Source organism: Martes martes (assembly GCF_963455335.1).
Source record: "Martes martes genome assembly, chromosome: 11".
NCBI lineage: Eukaryota > Metazoa > Chordata > Mammalia > Carnivora > Mustelidae > Martes > Martes martes.
In genome coordinates this window covers 100,624,087-100,646,427 of record NC_137899.1, presented here as the reverse complement: position 1 = coordinate 100,646,427, position 22,341 = coordinate 100,624,087, and the positions used below count along the sequence as shown (strand labels likewise).

Genomic DNA, 22,341 nt, shown 5'->3' with positions numbered 1-22,341 from the left:
TGGGGAAACAAGCCTCTAAGTAGGATTTTGGCAAGATATTAGGGGTGGGGGCGAGCGGGGGAGATTTCCGTGAGAAACAAGCATGGGAGCTAATCTTTAGTGGGGAGTGACATTTGGTTGGCAGATATGAGACAGGATGTTTTAGCCGCATGTCGAAGGGCCAGCAATGAGAAAGGATACAAGTTCTCAGAATGGCCATGGTGGACATTGAGGTTGAGCTGACAGGTAAGATGGGGAGAGACTCTGGAAGGCTTGAAAGAGTAACTTGAATGAGTTCGGATTTAATCGTGAAGGGAACTCATGAAGGTGTCTGAACAGGATACCAGCAGACTCATTCCCCTCGTTTTTAGTGAGGCACATTCACACCCAGCTAAAAGCTACCTCACCCAGACAGCTTTGCAGGTGTGGTCATGTAACTAAGTTCCAGCTAACGATTTGTACATGGAAGTTGTGTATAAAGTCATTTTCAGAGGGAGAAATCACCCTTTCTTTATCCCCTTCTTACCTTCCACCTGGAACGTGAATGTGATGGCTGGAGCTCTAGAAGCCCTATTGGATCCTGAGGATGTTGTCAAACTCGAAGAACGTGAGTGCTGATTGTTGGAAGGGGCATGGGCTTCTTTTGCCCCCCAAAAGAGAATTAAGGTTACGTCTTACTTAAGGTTTATTTATTTATTTTTTATTACGTGCAGCTCAACCTAGCCAGCAATCAGTGACTCTCAACCCTGCCTACCCACTTGAAATCTCGGGAGTCTGCAGAATCCGGGAGGGTCAGACCGATCCCCAGAGATTCTGATTTAATTACCCTGAGGCACGGCCTGATGATCCGTCATTCTGAATGTTTCCTAGGAGATTCTAATTTCCTTTTTTTTTTTTTAAAGATTTTATTTATTCATTTGACAGACAGAGATCACAAGCAGGCAGAGAGGCAGGCAGAGAGAGAGAGAGGAGGAAGCAGGCTCCCTGCTGAGCAGAGAGCCTGATGCGGGGCTCGATCCCAGGACCCTGAGATCATGACCTGAGCCGAAGGCAGAGGCTTTAACCCACTGAGCCACCCAGGTGCCTGAGATTCTAATTTCTATGAAGGCAGTCAGTGGTAATCAGTGATCAACGTGTAGGATGGGGGAGCATCAAACTCCGAAGTTCTTTCGGAAGGTTGCCACAGTCCTGTTCGGAGCTCAGGTTTAGACAGGAGCTGCGGTAGGAAAAAAGCTGTAGCGACAGAGGGTCCAGCATCTGTGAAAGGCCCAGGAGAGGCGGCTGGCACAGTAAGGACAATGTGACGATGAGCTTCATGTGGAATGGGCCTGAGCTCTTAGAGGGCCACAGAGCACACCAACAGACAGATGGGCTGCATCTGCAGGGCACCCACAGGGCACCCGCATGGCACTCCCAGGGAGCAGTCACACGGTGTTTCAAACCTGCTAGCTCAGCTCTTTGCTGCAAACCACATGACACGACTTTCAATTTGATCCTTTCATGATCGATTCTTAGGGAATTTTTTCCCCCAGAAACTATCATGGACCGCTCTCTTTCTAAAGCCTGCTGGGGAGAGGGGGATGGAAAGCAAGCTGTGTTTTCTCCAAAAGCTCTCTGGCATCTTGGTTCTGTTGTCCTCAAGACGGCTAAATCATCTCTTCTGTTGGAGTCCGTTTAGCATTCTGTCGGAGGGGGTATTTATCTCGGGAACCTGCCGCACGCTCTGAACATCTGACAGGCTCCCACCTGATTAATCCCTCTTGCTTTCGTGTCATCAATATTATTTAGGGGCAGTGGTCAAACCGTATTGACAGTCCGCTGACATCTTCTCCGGTGCCCAATTACCTTTCTGTCATGATACAATCCGAGAGGTGACAGGAGATTCTAGGCTGTGCCAAGCAAGTTGGCACCAAAATATCCCCGAGATAGAATATGATATATCATTTTTATGCCTCCTCTGGAAACGAGGAGCGACGTTTCCCTACCCCGATAGCCAAGAGGTCTTTTAGCCCCGCAGGGACCCTTCACACCTGGCGCTGTCCAGCACGTGCCTCCGGGAGCCTCGCTGCTGCTTCCCATTTCCGATCCCAGGGCAAATTCCTAATGAAAGAGCAGGAGCCCCTGCCTTCGGCTCTGAGCTCTGACCCACATAGTGAAAAGTAGTTACACTTCTAAATGAGCTTCGGAGCTAGGCTTTCCAGGAATAGCCTCTTTAGATGCAACTTCACGGTGCAGGCAAATTGACCGGCAGACTTCACAGCGGAAGCAGAAGGACTAAAGTACAGGGGGCCGTGGGACCTGCCTGAAATTGTCTCAGGCCCCATGCTGACACCGAGACACGCTGAAATCTGGGGCTAAACTGGTTTAAAATAAACACTTTCCTTTTTCTTCCTCTTCTCTCTTTTCTTTTCTTTTCTTTTTTCTTTTTTTTTTTTTTTTTAAAATTCTATGTATTTGTCAGAGAGGGATAGAGAGAGCATAAGCAGGGAGAGCGGCAGAGGGAGAGGGAGAAGTGGGCTCTCCACTGAGCCCGAATTGGGACTCAATCCCAGAACCCTGGGATCATGACCTCAGCCAAAGGCAAACCACTTAACCAATTGAGGTGTCTCTCCTCTCTGCTTTTTTAAACAAAGCTTAACTTAATGAGGATGGCATTCATTAGATTAAAGGTCAGCTCCATTTATGTCTCTAAAAAGGAAATGTATCGATAACTATCCATTTTAATACTTTATTTTACACACTCACGCTCACACATTTATTTGAATATTGGCTATTGTTTGGTCAGTTTAGCAATCAGAAGAGTGTCCCTTGTGACGGATACCCATACTACTCATAGTATCACACCCTCTATGAGGCAAGAATCAGATCACCCAGTCTTGAGTTATGAAGGGACTGTTGTCCCAAGCAGGACCCCAGAAGGTTTAAAAACACCAGCATGAGTTTTACAGAATTCAGATCAAGGTGACAAAACAGTTGCTCAACATCATTTAGCATCAGGGAAATAAAATTAACAAGTCAGGAAACAACAGATGTTGGCAAGGATACGGAGAAAGGGGAATCTTCCTATACTGTTGGTGGGAATGCAAGCTGGTACAGCCACTCTGGAAAACAGTATGGAGGTTCCTCAAAAAGTTGAAAATAGAGTTACCCTATGACCCAGCAATCGCGCTACTGGGTATTTACCCTAAAGATACAAATGTAGTGATCCGAAGGGGCACATGCACCCGGATGTTTATAGCAGCAATGTCCACAATAGTCAAACTATGGAAAGAACCTAGATGTCCATCAACAGATGAACGGATAAAGAAGAGTGGTATATATATACAATGGAATACTATGCAGCCATAAAAAAAGACAACATCTTGCCATTTGCAATGACATGGATGGAACTAGAGGGTATTAAACTGAGTGAAATAGGTCAATCAGAGAAAAACAATTATCATATGATCTCCCTGATATGAGGAATTTGAGAGACAACATGGGGGCTTGGGGGTAGGGAAGGAAAAAATGAAACAAGATGGGATTGGGAGGGAGACGAACCATAAGAGACTCTTAACCTCACACAAAAAACTGAGGGTTGCTGGGGGGTTGGGGGAGGAATAGAGTGGCTGGGTTATGGATATGGGGAGGGTATGTGCTATGGTGAGTGCTGTGAAATGTGTAAGCCTGATGATTCACAGAGCTGTACCCCTGGGGCAAATAAGACATTATATGTTAATAAAAATAATAATAATTTAAAAACCCAGTATTCTGCATGTGGTTCAAAGGCTAATGGCCTGAATATTCTGTGTCACTGTGCTAAATGGGAGAGAGACCTCCTCCCATTTTTTAAGAAACTCATTCCAATATTGGGGCTAGCAGAATCAAGAATGGAGATGATTTTGTTCTGTTGTTGAAGAAGTATTTTTTTTTAAAGATTTTATTTATTTATCTGACAGACAGAGATCACAAGTAGGCAGAGAGACATGCGGAGAGAGAGGAGGGAAGCAGGCTCCCCGCCGAGCAGAGAGCCCAACGTGGGGCTCGATCCCAGGACCCCGGGATCATGACCTGAGCCGAAGGCAGAGGCCTTAACCCACTGAGCCACCCAGGTGCCCCTGTTCTGTTGTTGAAACTTATTCTTCTATCTGCTTTCTTAGGAAAATAGTATTTGTTGTTATGTAACAGGATGTCTGTGGGGGCCCTTACTTTTTCATTTTAGATTTTTTTAAAAGATCTATTTATTTACTTGAGAGAGAAGAGGGTGGGGAGGGACAGAGGGAGAGGGAGAGAATACCAAGTTGACTTGCCACCAAGTGTAAAGCCTGACGTAGGGCTGGATCTCACAACCCTGAGTTCATGACCTGAGCCAAAATCAAGAATCGGATGCTTAGCCAACTGAGCCACCTAGATACCTGTCATTTTAGATGTATAAGCTACTTATAAAAATTTTAATTTAATGGGTTAGCTATGATCATGCCAAGATATTCAAAGGCTAATTAAGATGTAGAAAGGGATAAAGACAAGACTTCCATAAGACCCTCCTATCCTTCATCCACTGTGTTAACTATTATTAATGGTTTATTTTATATGGTTTCCAGAACTTGTCTATACATGTATAAGGGTTATAGCTGTATATGCATTTAAAAAAAAAAAAACAACAGATTCATATCATACAGAGTATTCTTCAACTTTCTTTTTACATTTTTACTTTGGCCATTTTTCTATGCAAGTATTTGAGTGTCTACTCCCTTCTTTCCTTCAACAACCTAACATCAGTAATAATTATCTAAAATTCTATTGATGGAAATTTCAGTTTGGGTTTCTTTTGTTTTGACTACTACAAAAAATGGAAAATTCAGTACCTATATTTGTCCGTATTTGTTCAAGAATGGCAATGCCATATAGTAAAATGCTCAAAGAATATGTGTTTAACTTTTGATAGCACTTTCCAAACTGCCATTAAAGGGTGGCTTTTTTGCCATACTCTATACAGTGTGTACATTAAAAAATTTTTTTTCTTAACATGCCTCGCTTTGTACTATCTAAGCATGAGTTTGGAGTTGGCCTGCCCAGGGTTTGAATCTAAGCTCTACCACTTAATACCTGTGTGACCTTGGGAAAGTAATTTAACCTCTTTGGGGCAGATAAAATAATACTTTAATTGTAGGGCCAAAAAAAAAAAAAAAAAAAAATTGTAGGGCCAATGTCATGTTTAAATGACATGATACATTCAAGCTCTTGAAACAATGTCTGACACATAATTAATATCCCTAAATATTCACTATTATGATGTGAACAACATGGCAAACTAGAATGCATATATAAATATTCCACTTTGAGTAAAAATAAACATGTTTCAGGGAAAAATATTATTTAAAAAGATTAGTTGAAACTGTTTAGATACCATGAAAAAATGTGTAATGATTACTTTTCAAAATATTCTAAGTACTTAACAGTTGTTTGGTAGTAAGCTAACTGAATCAGATGTTTCTGATTTTAAAACATTAAAGAGGTTCTCTGCTGCCTATAAAGATCTGGTCATGGATTATTTCTGGTCCAGGAAGGAAAGACCTTTAAAGAGAAGCCAGTTCCATTCGGGGAGAGTGTAATGGGACATGCAAGTAGGCATGTGCGTGGCCTTTCTGTGATGGAGGTGGGAACAGCCCACTAACTTTAACACAAAGACTTGCTCATGGCTTTTCACCAGGCTCATCACTCCCTCTGTATGTGCTCATCTTGGCCAAGACACAATCACCCAGAAATTCTACAAGTAGAATGAGAGAAGGGCACTCAAGCAATGACTGGCATGCCTTCACTGGTAATTCCATTTTTGGAACTGCTAATTTCAGATGTGATGATTTAGCTCATTGGGTCAGGCTGCAAGAGACCAGGAATTACCCAGTGGTGGGCACTTAGCTGAGGCCAAGGCTCACTTAATTAGGATTCTGGCACAATAGGTGGGAATATTTACTATCGCTGCGAATAGTAAATCATAAATGTTAAATTACATTCAATCTCAGAAATAACTGTGCAAAACTTCTCACAGCATAGATAATCAGGCAATCATTGAGATGGTTATAGTTCTCACAGGCCATTGTTGCTTTGCTGGGAGGCCTGCTTGTGTCCTGAGCTATAGTCTCATTTATCCCAGCCCCATTTTTGTGTATTTTACTCTAGTAAATAATAATAAATGCTTAGATTGTTTTTCTTTAAGAAGAACATAAAATAGGTGGTCTACTTGTTTAAACTTTAGGTTTAAAACTTAGAGACGGCTATAAACATTAAATTCGTAAATCGTTAAAAAAGATAAAAACAATGTTAATAGTCTTCCTTGATCATGATGTTACAGAAAAACACTGGACTGGAAGCTTGGAAACCTGGGTCTCGGTCTTCTCTCTGCTTCTCATTTCTAATATAATTTGTGGAACATAATTTACATTTTCCTGGGCCCCCATTTAAGTAACTGTAATTTAAGAAATTGTTAACAATTGTTGCTAGGGTTCCATTCAACATTCAAGTAGTAAAAATAACATGCCCGCCTGTAATTTTAAACATTCATTTACGACGGCACTTTACCAAATCTTTGCATGAACTGGGAAGGGTTATCTGTCTACGTTTTGCCGACATGGGAACTTACAGAAGCCAGTTGTGCTGACGTAGGTCTCACACACAGGAGAGGGCATGGGAGAGCTTCGTCCCCATGTCAGCCTCACTCCATTTTAATCAAATGATTCACGGTGAGTGAGGTTAAGATTATTGGAGAGAGTAACTGTCTTAGCTGGACACGGAGCCTGAAAGCCTGAGCTTCAGAAGTAGAACCTTCATTTGTCCTTTCACGTATCACAGCAAGTGTGGTTTCACACCTGTGAATTTCACCCGGACTTAGGCACGAGGTTTTCCTTCTCCCGAATCTCTTCGCTCTCAACTGTGGCAGGACGAAAAGATCTGGATCCCCATGATCTTGGGAGCACACATTCCGAGTTGCCTGGACAGTGAACCAGCTGGGAAGCACTCCCCCTTCTAGTCCAGGAGGTTGCACCCGAAGTCAGCTTCCTAGAAGGGCTGTGGCCCCTCCCTGTTCTGGGTGAAAAGAGGACCTCAGACAATGCCTATGAACAGCTCGTTCCTTCGAGCAGCCCAGCTGGTGCACTAAGATTGCCTCCACCAACAAAACTGCTCTCATTCTTGCCCTTTGGGAAGTCAGGGGAGCAAGGGTTTCCTTGGAACCAGACCCCTGCTGTGTTCAGTACAACAGTCTGGCTCCAGCATCTCTGCCTGAGGTCAGATGGGGCTGGAGGACCTACACCTTGTCTTTTGATGACATCTGATGTGAGCCTCGCCAGTAGAGCCCATCCACACCCCTGCCACGTGGTGTCGTAGACTTAGACTTGGGGTCTGCTGCTGGGCCAGGGCATGAAGGGACTCACTGTCCACAGTCTGTTTTCATTTCTAAAGATTCATTTGGAATCATTAAAACTTGGAGGGAAATTACAGAATGAAGAATTGCAAAGAACTATGTATCCGTTACTACGCAATTTACAGACTGTTTTCATAATCTATATTCCCACTTGCTCTCATGCTTGTCTGCCGATCAAGATTTATTTTTATTATACAGACAACAAATCTAAGTCTCAGAGTGGTTAAAAGCTGCCTCAAAAGAGGCAAATCCGGGCCATTTTAAAAACATTTTTAAAACATCCACAGAGCAGGCCCTTTGCCAGGGGCTGGTGAGCTCAAAGACCAGTAAGCCGTCACCGAAAGCTCTCTTTCTTGTCTTAAATGGAGAAGATCATCTTAATAGCTATTTATTGTAACCATATTCATTATATGTTTCAGTTTACTCAAAATATAGTGCCTCTGTTAGGGGATATTAGAAAACTTTACAGAAGTGGAGAGGTGAGGGCTAGCGGTGAGGGTGTCTTCACCGCTACTGGTACAGAAGGGGACCCTGAGAGACCGGGAACAGGTATGAGCCAATCAGGACTCCGGAGACTGGTGTGTCTGTGAGCCCCAGGGATAGGTCTGTCGGCAATGAGTCTTCTCATCTGTGATCTGAATTCAGATATGTTCTTGGAAGTTATTTCAAATGCAAATACATTTTTCTGAAATCTCTATTTCTTATCAGTAATCCCATTAATGGTGCCCCTCTGGATTTAGACAGGATGTTATGCCGGCACCTCCAACTTAATCCTTTCAAAGCTGAACTCCTCATCTACTCGCTCAGAGCTTTATTCCTTAGCCTGACACATGGCTTGGCTTCCGTTCCATTTCCAAGTGCCCAAAGGGGCATCTACCCAGACTCCTCCCTTTCTTCTCATACAGGCCTAACTATCTAGTCCTGCAGATACCACCTCCCAAACATCTCATACATTTTTCTTCTCCCTTGTGGCTGTGCCTTCAGCCTTTGATGCCTTTCAAGGACTGTTGTGGTCTCCCCGCCCCTGCCCCATGCTGACCTCCATGGGGCTTGTGGCTGATAAATTCAAACTCCCACCACCCTTGGAAAAGAATGGAAGCTCCAATGCTGTCCCTCCCACAAACTGAGCGTGACTGTGGTTCCTCTCCTCTCCACATTGCATTCCATATCTACTTCACTGATGGCTCCCCAAACTGCCTGAGCTGTCTCACGCTTCTCCTCCAAGACGATCTTCTAAGGAAGAGTGAGCCTCGCAAATTCTTACTTCTCTTCCAAGCATCCTTTTTCCTGTGAGGATCTTACTAACCCTTTCCTCTAAGCCTGCAGTTAGATTTAAATTTTCTTTTTTAAAAAGATTTTTATTTATTTGAGAGAGACAGAGAGAGAGCGAGCCGGCCAGCATGTCAGCAGGGAGGGGAGAGGCAGAGGGAGAAACAGACTACCTACTGAGCAGGGGGCCCCATGGCAGGGCTTAATCTCAGGACCCTGGCATCATGACCTGAGCCCAAGCCAGATGCTTAACCAACTGAGCCACCCAGGTGCTCCTAGATTTAAATTTTCTTCCACCGTTTTTGCTGTATCCTGCAACGACTTCTTCAGAGTACTGGTTGTATTATGCTATTTCTGTGGGCTTTGTCCTCCAACTAACTTTTGAGCTCTTTCAAGGACAAAGTGCATGTTCCATTTACCATCGTATCCCTAGCACTGACCACGATGTCTGACAAAAATGAATTTCACTTGGATGCATGCAGTAGATTTTCCTTTTCCTGACTACTCAACTGTCCTCCGTGGTAGGACGAACACTGCATTGCTAGACAATGAACCATCTGGGACAGTGCTCCCACGTCTCCTACTTGGAGAAAATGCACTCAAAGTCAGCTTCTTGAAGGGAGTAGGAGTCAACGATGAAGAAACAAATGAATCAGAGTCCACAGAACTTGCTTAGGGACATACAGCCAGTAAAAAATGACAACAAGATCATAAATCAAGGCAGATCTTGTTCTTCACATTCACTGTTTTGTCCCCCGTACCTAGAAGAGTTGTTAGCATATAAGATTCAATCAATATCTGTTGAGTTAATGAGTGACTGAATGAATGAATGAAAAGTTAACTTCAGAGCCCTGCGCCTTCGGCTTCCACCCTTCTGACTTCCAATCTTGGTGGAGTGTATGAATATGTGTGTAGAGACATCTTTCAAACAAATAAAATTAAAAACAGAATATCATGATTTTCTCTTTACACTAAACTATAATTAAAGAACAATGGTAGCTATTTCTGCACGCACGCACGTTTATGCACGATTCCAAAACACCGAGGTATATGGGCTTGGTAATTCATTTCACTTACTAAAAGAAAAAAGGCTTTTGGAAAATAGGTAGACACCCAACCTGGAAATCACATAACTTTACGTTCAGAATTAGTTTTCCGTTAACTGGTAGAATGAACTTGTCAATTGTCCTTCTAAATAGTGTGAAACACAGGCAGACCGAAGTAGACTGTGTGTGTTCTCGAGGAAATTCAGAGCCAGATTCGTGCCCTCCGCTGCTGTCCAGAGGCAGGGAGGAACACAGAGGCCCTCCGTGTTTCTGACGTGAGAAGCAGGTGCACACTGTGTGCTTCTGGGGAGAGCCCTACTTAGGTTTATAGTCTTCCACCAAAACTTCTGGGGCCTCTCTTTTTCATGCTGAATGACAGCTGATTTTATCTTTATCTATTACTGACACAGACCCAGCCATCCACTGTGAAGCAGAACAAAAGCCAGGAAAGTGATGAAAGAAACCTGAAATAGATCTTTCTTGAACTGATCTGTATCAGAGTTATAAACAGTTCAAGGCAGGAAGGAAAAGGAGATCTGTGAGCACTGTTGCTGAAGACAGAGCAAGGAACGACTTTTTCCTTTCCCTTCCCCTCCCCCCTCCTTTTTTCTTGTGCAGCTACTCAAAGCAAACAGGGTAGGAAGTGGAAGCATTCACAGGAGACTGTTTACCGTGGACAGCCCCCATCCCCGCACGTGGGCTCCCTGCCCACAGTCATTCCCTCCACTGCTACAAAGTACATTTCATAGTGTAAATCACCTTCTGCTACATGGTTCATTATTCTTCTACTGAGTAAAACAGAAACACATCAATTATGTGTCCGCTTATTTCTAAATGCACACCCTTGTAACACTGACCTCTCTCTGCTTTTATATTTTTGTGTGTGTTTCTGACATTTGTCACCCGGGTTAGCTCCCAAACACCGCTAACCCCTCCTCTTATTATTTCAGCAATTTTCAATGTTCTCTGCTACAGAATTAGTCTGACCTAAAGGCACACTGGGAGGGGAGCTTGTACTTACCACTGCTTGTAATCCGCGTCACAGTTACAGTAGTATCTGGGGTCTGTGCAGTTCCGCTCGATGCCGCAGGCGCACTTCTGAATGCCAGGTCCGGAGCCGCCCCAGTAGTAATGCTTCTCATTGGCTTTGCCAACCCACCAGGTATAAGGGCTGCCATCTACGAGAAAGGGGAAAGACGCCATGAAGTGGACTAGGCTTGACCACGCTGATGTCAACTGTACACCTCCGTCCCCAGAGGCAGTGTTGAGCCCTGATAGGCTGAACATCACTTTACCCTCTCACAAGTAAATGTATTTCAATCAAAGGAATATTTAATACAAAAATACAACAGGGAATGGTAAGCCTACGTTTTCCCACCAGGATAGGTACCTCTTTCCCTGGAAGAAGCTTGGACATTCAAGCTTCAGTAACTTAGGGGTCTACTCAGAAGAGAGGCTGGCCAGATGGGGACAACCATGATGAAGGCATGTAGATGGGGCACTGACTCTGTAAATTACAGCTAAGTTCATGACTAGTTGTGCTTTTCTGGGAAGCAATAGTCAAGGGGATCATAAACTATCTGAGTCAAATGACCTTCATTGTATCTCAGTCTGATCCCCTTATTTTATAGGTAAGGAAACTGAGGTTTAGAAAGCAGAAGGGATTCTCTCAATCACACTGCAGATCTGTTCCCAAGCCAGAAATTCGACGCTATATCTCATAAGACATCATACAATGCTCTTATACAATACATGCACCTTTATTATTTGGCCTAATATTCACTCAAGTATTTGCTCATTCATCCGATCATCAAACATCGCTTGAGTTTCCATTGTGTGTTAAACATGATAAGAAACTCAGCAGAATTGATGGAAGAAAATGATACAGATTGAACTTAATAAGATTTATGACACACAGGAGCCTGAGTGAGGGAAAGGAGGTCATGAAGGAAGGTTCCGTAGAAGACATAAGATATTTGAGCTATGTGTTGAAGGCTGAATGGGCATTACCCAGGTGAATAAGGATGTAAGAGAGGTAAATGCTGAGGGCAGAGGCAGCAGAATGCAAAAGTCAGAGAGAGAAAGTTCTAAATGGAAAACATATGTAGGAGTGTATAGGTAGAACACAGTAAAATAAAATAGGGCTGAAGAAGTATGTTTGAAATTCAATCAATATTTCAAATATAATAATAGGGCTGAAGTAAAATAGGGCTGAAGAAGTGTTTGAAAGGGTAGCAGGGGTAGTAGTAATAGTAGATGAGCGCCTCACACACAAAAAATCTTTGTTCAAATAAGAAATTACTTCACATTGGTTTATTCTTGTCAGTGTTTACTTCCTCCCAACACAAAGAGACTGGACTTCATCCTGTAAGTAATGTGAGCCAATTAAAGGATTTAACGCAGGCAATTATCAAATTTATATTTTAAAGATCTACACAGTAAGATGAAAGATTTCTGGGGGATGAAGTCAGGGAGGCCAGATGTAATGCTCCTATGTTAACACAGAAAGAAATAATAAAACAGAGCAGAAATGGAGAGGAAGATAAATTAGAAAGAGCTTAATGAGATATAACTGGTGTAGGATTTTGGAATTAGGGTGGGAGGGAGGGTAGGAAGTAATCTCCCGACTTCTGGCTTGGCTGATGTGTTTCGCCAAGGCAGAAAAGAGGTTAGGTAGGAAGATAAGAACTTTGGGGAATGTTGAAGAAAGGATGATGAATTCAATACATAAACTGGGCAACTGGCTGTAGAAGGCTGGATCTTAGGAACATCATTTGGGCTGAAAATCATATTTTAGGAACCATGAGTGTAAAAGAGACAATACTGGTTGCAGGAGAGACGCCACTGGAATCTGCTGGATTACAGGAACATTTGGAGAAGAAAAAGAGAAGCAGACGGCCATCATGGACCCAGTAGAGGGAGCAGTCAGAAAGGGTGGAGGGAAAATAAGCAAAGTACTTCCAGAAGACAGAGTGTTCAGAATTGCAAGATTATTTCATAGTGAAACCCATGAAGATGAGAATCTTAACTTTTTCTTTTAATTTGACAGCTGCAAGGTCACAGGAGACTTTGTTGGAAGGAGTTTCAGATGAATGATGGCAAGATGAAGCCAGGCAGTGGCAGGCGGGGGAGGGAATGGAGGAGGAGGAAGGGAGGTCCTAGGAACAGCTTCTCTTGCAGGAAGCTGGGAGGGAATGGAATCTATTGGGGGTGGTGCCAGCCAGGAAGCCAAGAAGGCCAGTCAATTAAAGTCTTCAGGTGTATGACTAGAATTTCATTAGGAGAACTCACCCACCATTTGGGGATGCTAGGTAGACACTTCTGCCAGTGTCTGTATGTACAAGTGCTCAGAAATAAAAATGAGGCAAGAGCCACACTGGAATTGCATGAAGATTGCTGTAGAACTGTCTTAGATACACCAATCATTTTTTTTTAAAGGTAGACAGTTTATTTATTTTTATTACTGAAGTATAGTTGACATATGATGTTATATTAGTTTCAGGTGTACAACATAGTAATTCAACATTCTATACATTACTCAATGCTCATCATGGTAAGGGCAGTCCCCATCTGTCACCATACAATGTTACTACAATATTATTAACTGTATTCCCACTGCTGTACTTTTCATCTTTGTGAGTTATTTATTTTATAACTGGAAGTGTGTAACTCTCAACTCCCTTCATCTGTTTCACCCATCACCCACCCTCTTTCCTTCTGGCCAACCATCAGTCTGTTCTTTGTTTTTATGACTCTGGCTTTTTGTTTGTTCATTCGTTTTGCTTTTTAGATTCCACACGTAAGTGAAATCACATGGTATTTGTCGGTCTTTGACTTATTTCATTTAGCATAAGACCCTTTAGGTCTATCCATATTGATGTAAATGACAAGACTGCATTATTTTATGGCCAAGTAATATCCTATTACACACACACATACACACACACACACCCCACCTTCTTTATCCATTCATCAGTCAATGGACACCAGGGTTGCTTCCATATCTTAGCTATTATAAATAATACTGCAATAAACACAGGGGTGCATATATCTTTTCAAGCTAGTGTTTTTGCTTTCTTTGTATAAATACTCCGTAGTGGAATTGCTGGGTTGTAGGTAGTTCCATGTTTAATTTTTAAGGAAACTCCATACTGTTTTCCACAGTGGTTACACTACTTTACGTTCCCACTAATAGTATATGAGGGTTTCCTTTCCTCTACATCTTTGCCAACACTTGTTGCTTTTGTCTTATAGACAATAGTCATTTGACTGGCATAAGGTAGTATCTCCCTGCAGTTTTGATTTGCATTTCCATGATGATGAGTGATGTTGAGTTTCTTCTCATGTGTTTGTTGGCCATCTGGATGTCTTCTTCAGAAAAATGTCTTATTCACATCCTCTGCCCATTTTTAATCAGATTATCGGGGGTTTTTTGGATGTTCAGTTGTATAAATTCTTTATATATTTTGGATATTAACCCCTTATTGGATATATCATTGGAAAATATTTTCTCCCAGTCAGTAGATTGTCTTTTCATTTTCTTGATGGTTTCCTTTGCTGTGCAAAAGCTTTTTTTTTTAATCTTGGTGTAGTTTATTTTTGCTTTTATTTCCCTTGCCTGAAGAGACATATCCACAAATATGTCACTAAGGCTGATGTCTAAGAGGTGACTGGCTATGTTTTCTATTAGTAGTTTTAAGGGTTCATGTCTTACATTTAGGTCTCTAATTCATTTTGAATTTATTTTTATGTATGAAGTAAGAATGTAATCCAGTTTCATTCTTTGCATGTAGCTGTCCAGTTTTCCCAACAAATTTTATTGAAGAGACTGTATTTTCCCTGTAAGGACCTATTTAACCAGAGGCTTCCATCCCATTGTTGTTTAACCCTTAAACTGTCCCTGCTCCCCTTCCCCCAGGGAATTTACTTAAAAACAAGTCCTGGAAACCAGCCTCAGGTAACAAAGCACAGATACAAGGATGGGTCAGGCCAGATGGAGACATCCGACCAGTGGGGGGTTGAATACTGTCTCCCTAGCTACCAAGGAGTATGGGCCCCGCCCTTTGGGAGCCTTTTGGGCGCCAATCCTAACCAAGGTGATAGGCTGGGTCAAATGTCTACTATAGGGTAAATTGTAATTCAATTGGTCACCTAGCATCACTGTGCAGCTTTCTCTGTGTGTTACAATTTCATTGGCCACCTGTGCGTGGCCAGGCCCAACCGCATGGCCTTTGCCCTTAAAAGCTAGTCCATAAAGGAGAGCGGGGTCGCCCTCTCTGTAAGAGGTGTGGCCCTGGCCAGTCAGTTGGATTCTTGATGCTTTGCGGAAATAAAGCTTAGCTTGATCTTCGCTTTGTATCAGTCTCGCTCCTTTAATCACGGACCCATTACTGGGGCACAACATTCCCCATTGTATATTTTTGCCTTCTTTGTGTTGATTCACTGACCACATAAGGGTGGGTTTATTTCTGGGCTCCACTGATCTATGTGTCTTTGGGGTATATGTGTGTGCGTGTATGTGTGCATGTGTGTGCCAGTATCACACTGTTTTGATTACTACAGGTTTGTAATATATCTTAAAATTTGGGATTGTGATACCTCCAGTTTTGTTCTTCTTTCTCAAGATCGTTTTGGCTATTTGGGGTCTTTTGTGGTTCCATACAAATTATAGGATTATTTGATGTAGTTGTGTGAAAAATGCTACCGGTTTTTTGACAGAAATTGGATTGAATCTATAGATGGCTTTGGGTAGTACGAACATTAATTCTTCTAATCCCTGAGCATTTGTTTGGGTTGTCTTCAATTTCTTTTATTAATATCTTATAGTTTTCAGAGTATAAGTCTTTCACCTCTCCGGTTAGTTTTTTTATTTTTTTAAAGATTTTATTTATTTATTTGACAGAGATCACAAGTAGACAGAGAGGCAGGCAGAGAGAGAGTGGGGGGGGGCAGGCTCCCAGCTGAGCAGAGAGCCCAATGCAGGGCTTGATCCCAGGACCTTGAGTCATGATCTGAGCCAAAGGCAGAGGCTTAACCCACTAAGCCACCCAGGAACCCACTCTTTGGTTAGTTTAATTGCTAGATATTTATTATATGTTTTGGTGCAATTGTAAATAGGATTGTTTTTCCGGTGGGCAATTTAAAGTCATGAAACTCTTCTGCGAGGTTCAGGCTTGATGTAGTAAATGAGCAAACACTCCAAACTTAGAGAAGAATTAGACAGTCTCCTACTTCATACATATTTCTAGGTTTTCCACATGTGCTGACTTAATTAGGAAAAGTTATTATTTTTTTCCCTTTGCTAGATAATTTATAGCACAAGAATTTTTAAAAATATATTTGACTTTATCTGGTGGACAGCAGAAAGGGAGATTTCAGTACCCTGTTCTGAAGGGAGGAAGAGGCCAGGTCTTTGAGATAAGGGTCCACTCAGAAACCCTATCTCTTGCCTATGTGGGCCACGTCCCAGAATAGACAGCTGTGTTTGCTTTCTGAATTCAAGGTGTTTTTGTTTGTGTGCTTGCTTCTTCCTTCTCTTCCCATCAGGGTAGAGAGTAAAAGCATCCACACCGATGTTTGCTAGTGTTGGAACCATGACCATTAACAAACTATTCTCTTTTGATGCAGTCAAAACTTTAAAAAAATAAGGCTTGAAAAATTCTATTTAAGGAAACTATAAAACCTGAGTCAGGTCAGCCGGCCAGTAACCTGAATAAGGTCTCTGTTGATTCCATCTCTAGGCCATGTTACAGGGAGAGGGCAAAGGTGGGCAGTACCATGCTGACCTTGCAAATATACCTGGGGCCTTCCAGACCACAACTTGACCCCAAAAACATAGAAACGTGACCTAGACTGGCTATCACATCTATTTATCACACTGCATCTCTTCAAGGTGACCTAATGCTAAGTTCTTTCCCTCAAAGGAAATTTTGGTTACTATCATTATTTTGGAAACTAGGAGATACCAACACATCCGGTAGAGGGGACGAAACAAAGCAGACATCTGTGGGACTGGGGTTAATGGGCTGTCTAGCAGGAAGCTCCCTTGCCCTACTTGTTATTCAAATAGCCCTCGGAAGAGTCTACATCTAAAACTTCAGCTCAGTTTCAATTTATGTCTTCCAGCAACCATTAGAAACAACTTAACACTGTTATATTTCCATTATAGACGGTGATGGTAAATTGCACGAGTGAGAGAAGTTGAATGCGGTTCAGTATTCTTTATAAAAATCAGAACAATGTCAGTGAAAGGAGCAAGGTAATTTTCAGTCTCTCCTTTAGCATGAGAGTCTGAGAAATGTGTGGTAGGGGAAATGGACCAGAGAGTCCATGGATTCCTAACAGCACCTGTGGGGATAGGAAGAACCCCTCCATCCCCCAAAAGAGAGGAAGTTTCATTGTCATGTTGTTTGGGCAGTGGTTATTCCAGCAGGAGGCCTGAACTCTGTGGGATCTAGGCTCTGAGCTAATCTTACTTGGCAGGACCCTCAGTTCCTATAGGGAGAGACTCTTATTAGATACCAGGGTGGGATCCAGCAGGATGATGTGCACTGATGTTTCCCTTTTTCAGTGCAGGAGGCAACAGGCTAGTGAGCAGGTAAGAATGGCCCAATTTCCCAGTTCTTCCCCATCTCTCACCTTTGACTGGAGTCACGTAAAACCTTATATGGCTACTGTTTCCAGTTAAGGTGACACCAGATCGAAGCTATTTTTTTCCCCTCCAAGGAAAATAAGTAAGCACAGTACAAAATGTTCTGCCATGAACAGAAGAAGCATGCCAGTGAGAAACCCATATGCTGGGAAGAAAGCAAATTGTACCCTTTGTTATTGGCATTGGCACATTTTGGTTGAATCAAATCACTGTAACTAAAATAAATTATTAATTTGGCACATATTTTGTATTCAGCAAGGAAATGGTTCGATTTGCATTGAACAAAGAATTGCCTTATTCCAGTGCTATGCTAATGAAGTACTACACTTTGCCTTACAAATCATTATTTACCTGTTAATTGGCTCTGGGGAAAAGCAGTTAAAGGTGATAAAAATGGAAAGACTTTCAAAAGACAAGAATAAGAAGTGGTTAGAAGAGAAATAATTTAATTATCCAGGGCCACGGGTTTAAGAACTTCTGTAACCTCAAAATATGAAGATCTCTGCTAACTACACTCAGTGGGCGTAGCCACTGGGACAAGGTTAGTAAACTGTATTTGAAGTTAACTAGCAGCTAAAGTATCAAAGTAAGGCGCGTTGTATTAAAACAACCGGATTAGCGATTGAATTCCGTACAATTACTGCACTGTCTGCGCTCAAGCTCAAGCTTCCTTATGCTGAAGGGTTGACTGTTGTTTGCAGGACAAGGGGCGGAGGAGGAAGGGAAAGAGGCCACCTGCTTCTCAGGACTTGAAGAAACCAAGAGACTCTCTACTTTCCCCCGCTAACAAGTTGAGAGAGACCCTAGGACAGGTGCATGGGGACCTTTGGATGAAAATGTGTGATTTTTGAGATGTGCTCTTTAGTACTTCTGGGCTACACAAAGAACCCTGATACCTGCTTAAATTCTGTTATCATGGCACACTCCCAGAGGAGACCCCGCCCGTATGGTCCCTGGGACACTGGCACCTCATCCACTTCTAGAGGGTATTAAAAACATTACCACAAGGTTTACAATCTCCAAAATGAAAACATAAAAGCGTATTTTCAGCTTGATGAAACCTAGTTTTATTTTGTCTACTACTATCTATTTACCTACGTGTTCTGTTGGAGACTCACGGCGGGGGGGCTGTTTAGCAGGGCAAACAACAGGTACAAACTGCAGCAGAAACCTGCCTTTCAGAGCTCTGCTTGGTGTCCCCTGCGGGCAGCTCCCTCACGGGTCCCCGTCCTCCCGCACCAGGCAGCAACCTGGCTGTTGAAGCCCCTGCAGTGCCAGCTGGCCCTGCTTTCTACAGAAGTGCCTCTTGCTCTGGGAAGTCTCCCATTTCCTCCCCTGTCCTGTCTTCACCAAAGCACTACTGAATCTTTGCCCCTCCACGACACCAATTTCAGCTGACCGCTGCGGTCTGATGACGGCACTCCGTGGCAAGGCACACACAGTGAGGATAGGAGCCATCTTTAGTTGGGGTAATTCTAGACCTTAGGCACAAAGCACCCATTACCTGTGAGAACGTTCCTTGCCAGACAAATAACCTAGAGAAGAAGGAAGGTAAAACCTCACAGTAAGTCCTGGGCTGCTGGTGCAAAGAGAATATCTGGAGGTGCTGTAGCTACTATAGAGCCCTCCAGAGAATTTGTTAGCAATAATTTGGAAGATGAAGCAGGCCACATTCCCCTTTTCTGTCAGTATGAGATGTGAACCATCCCAGCTAATGCCCGGTCTCACAGCTCCCTTGCCCCCAGGCACAGGCCGCCAGTCCTAGAGTCCTCTGCCTTAAACACAGGCAGCCCCCCTTCTTCACCATGTAGAGTTTGTCCCCATGCAATCACTTCTAAGAACTGGACCGTGGAAGTCTCAGGATTCTTCTAGAAAGATGAGGGGTGGGGGGTGAAGTCGTGGAGGGATTGCTTTTGTATTTTTTCCCTCTAGCAGGATATTAAGTAGAGAGAAGGGTTTCCAATTTACCTGAGAGAGTTTCCACCTGAGGTTCTTATCAACACTCTAGATTCCCTGGCCTACAAAATAATATCTACAGAATAGCAATCTCAGAGGGAGATCCGGGGACTCAGTCACTAAGGCCCTGATGATTCTTATCGTCAGACAGATCTGCCATATCCTGACCTGAGGCAATGACAGCATGGGTTTAGGTCACAGACTACTGAGAGGCTGGTGCCCCAGTCCCACTGGAATACTGAGCTAGGACTTCACTTTCCAGGTAAGATATGAAAAGGTGACAGTGAGGTTTACTACAGCAACACCTCCATTTAAAATTCCCATTTTTTTTTTTCAGAATAGTCATTGTAACCTTTCTTTTTTTCAAATTTCATAACTGTGGTTCTGATTCCAAATGCCTGTATTTTACTCTTTAGATTAAGAGCTTTAAAAATAAAAGGAAACATCCTGTATCTTGGCATTTTACAGATAACAAAGGCCTATCACTTCAAGCTGCCTATAAATTTTGTGAAATCAGCTTATTAAACCTGATAATAACATTTTCTTTTGTTTCCTAGCCAGCTGATTCTATGTTAATAGAAAGACCAAACAAAGAATGAATCCAAAAAAGTCTTACAGAGTTCACATTACCGACAGTGTTGTGAAGTTGGGAAAACTCGTAATTTTGAAGTTATAATATAAACATTCAATATGGTAGTGAAAGGTGAGCATTTCTCTCTTTGTGATGAATGTCACTAAACTCATTTGATTAGGGATGAACAGACATGAATACCGTTGATTAGCCTCCTGGTGCATCTTTTAGGATTATGTTGGATTCTACTATATTTTATGAATTTGAATGGGGACCAAATTTAGAAGTGGAGAATTGAAGTTCAGATCAAAACGGACCCAAACTGAAATGTTAGTTAATTAAAAATTAATTTTACTGCATAATATTTAAATTTATTTTATTGAACTGAATTTAATAGATTTCAATCAAGGACTGATTCCACTGAGCGGCATTTGATTGAACTGAATCAAATCACTTTGAATCCTATTCAAATGAATTAGATTTTATTAATTTGAACGGAATTGAAGTGACAGATCCGACGGGAGTTCGTTATTCTGAGCAGTATTAAAGAGAACAGAATAGACCAACGCACTCTATGTTAACTTGGGCCCACCTTCCACAGAGGACATGGCATTTATGGACCCCCTTAGTTACCCTGGCTAATTCCTTCGTACTACGGCCCCAGGAACAAGTGGGACTAGTAATACCAAAGTGATCAGTGCAACCACATGCTATTGCATGTGGATTTAATAATATGCTTTTCTAGTCTTTTCCACCAGAAAAGCCCTGACCAACTACTTTAAATATTTCTTTTCCTCATTATAGAATGAATTTAGAGGGAATTAAACTGGATATCAGGGACTGGATTGAGTACTGGTTATTCCCTTTATTTCATTTTTCGTTAAACACTTTATTTGTTTGTTAAAACATGTCTTACCCCAGGCCCATCATTTATACTGAAATATTCGGTATCTTGTGCCTTGACTTTCATCCAATGATAATAGATGCATTTCAGCACATTTCGTATTTAAAGGACAACTGTAACTTTAACAAGTTAATTTAAACAACTGTAACTTTTAAAATTAGTAGCAAAATAGTGCTTTGCAACTGAAATGGCTACATAATCAAGAATCACCTTTTCAGTGCTGGGGAGGCAATTTGGGGAATGGGGGTGAAAACCCAATTCCCAGTTGAAGCTCCTGAGTTAGCGGAAAGACCATGTTCAATAATTTACAATTATGAAAGTTTTATGCCTTGATATCTAATAGGGCATACACATAACTAGATGGAAAAAATACACACAGGATGTCATAGGAGCAGGCAATGGGTCCTCTAGGTTCAGGCAATGGGTCTTGTAGGATTTTGGAGAAAGAAACAATTACCAAGGATCAAGGGACTGGAGGGTCTCCCTAAGGAGGCAGATCTGAGAGCAGCTTTGATGGAGCCAGGAAACCAGGAGGAAGTATGGAGCATTTCAGCATCTCCTGAATGGCTGTGCCAAGGTATGAGGCCAGAAAACATCTGACATCTTTTCTGGAACTATGGGGTAATCAGGCTGCTGGGAGCAGTGTAGCAAAGCAGAATTTATGGTTGGAGAAATGGTTTTGGGTACTTTCACGTTTTTAGTGAAAGTACTTTAGTTTGCACTTTAGTTTTTAAGTAATGTGGAGTCTAGTTAAAAACTTTTTAGATGTTAAAGGCTGCTTGGGTGGCTCAGTCGGTTAAGAGTCTGACTCTTGATTTCAGCTCAGGTCACGATCTCGGGTCCTGGGGTCGAGCCCGGTGTTGGGCCTGTGCTCAGTGGGGAGTCTGCTTGAGGATTCTCTCTCTCTTCTTCTCCTTCTGCACCCTCCACCCCTATTCACGTGCGCATGCACACACACACTCTCTCTCCCAAATAAATAATAAATAAAATTTTGGATGTTAAAATATTTTACACACAAAAATACAAGTCATATAAACACAAAGTTTAATACCTTTTTACATAGGTATAAAGAATAATAAAAATAGACTTGTGCTTAGTTTACTATCATTGTTATTATGGTACAGGCTCTTTGAATATATCACACTTTATTAATTCTAATATTAATCAACACTGGGCTGTATCTAGTTTTTTGCTATTTCAACATGCTTTGTGAAAATGCCTAAGAGTTTTGAGAATGATCCTATTGTGCCATTGTTAGGTCATACGGTTTGTGCAGTTTGAAATTGTTCATCCAAAGCCCTTGCATGAATGCAGAATCCTACCAGCAGTACATAAAACTTTAAAATCCTTGACAATCCTTGGTATTATGCTGTTAACTTGTGACAAGTGGTGAGTGACAAAGAGTACATTTTTTTGGTTTTAGTTATACTTCACTGATTACGTCTAAGATTGTTTGCCTTTCCAAGTTTATTCATTTAGCTTTCCTTCTTTAAAAAAATCTGTTCATATTTTTTGCCCATTTTCTTATTGGATTTTTTTTGTGTGTTTTATTGACTTGTAGAAAAT

The 22,341-nt window shown here is 42.1% G+C and overlaps 1 protein-coding gene across 1 annotated transcript in view; it reads right to left on the bottom strand.

Moving 5' to 3' along the window:
• CNTNAP2 (contactin associated protein 2) overlaps positions 1–22,341 on the bottom strand; it is a gene marked incomplete at both ends in the record, with an annotated part of 1,866,690 nt that overhangs the window by 330,264 nt on the left and 1,514,085 nt on the right. Inside the window, 1 exon segment of the mRNA XM_080819035.1 lies at positions 10,715–10,871. Within this exon segment, the coding sequence (XP_080675161.1) occupies positions 10,715–10,871 (157 nt within the window).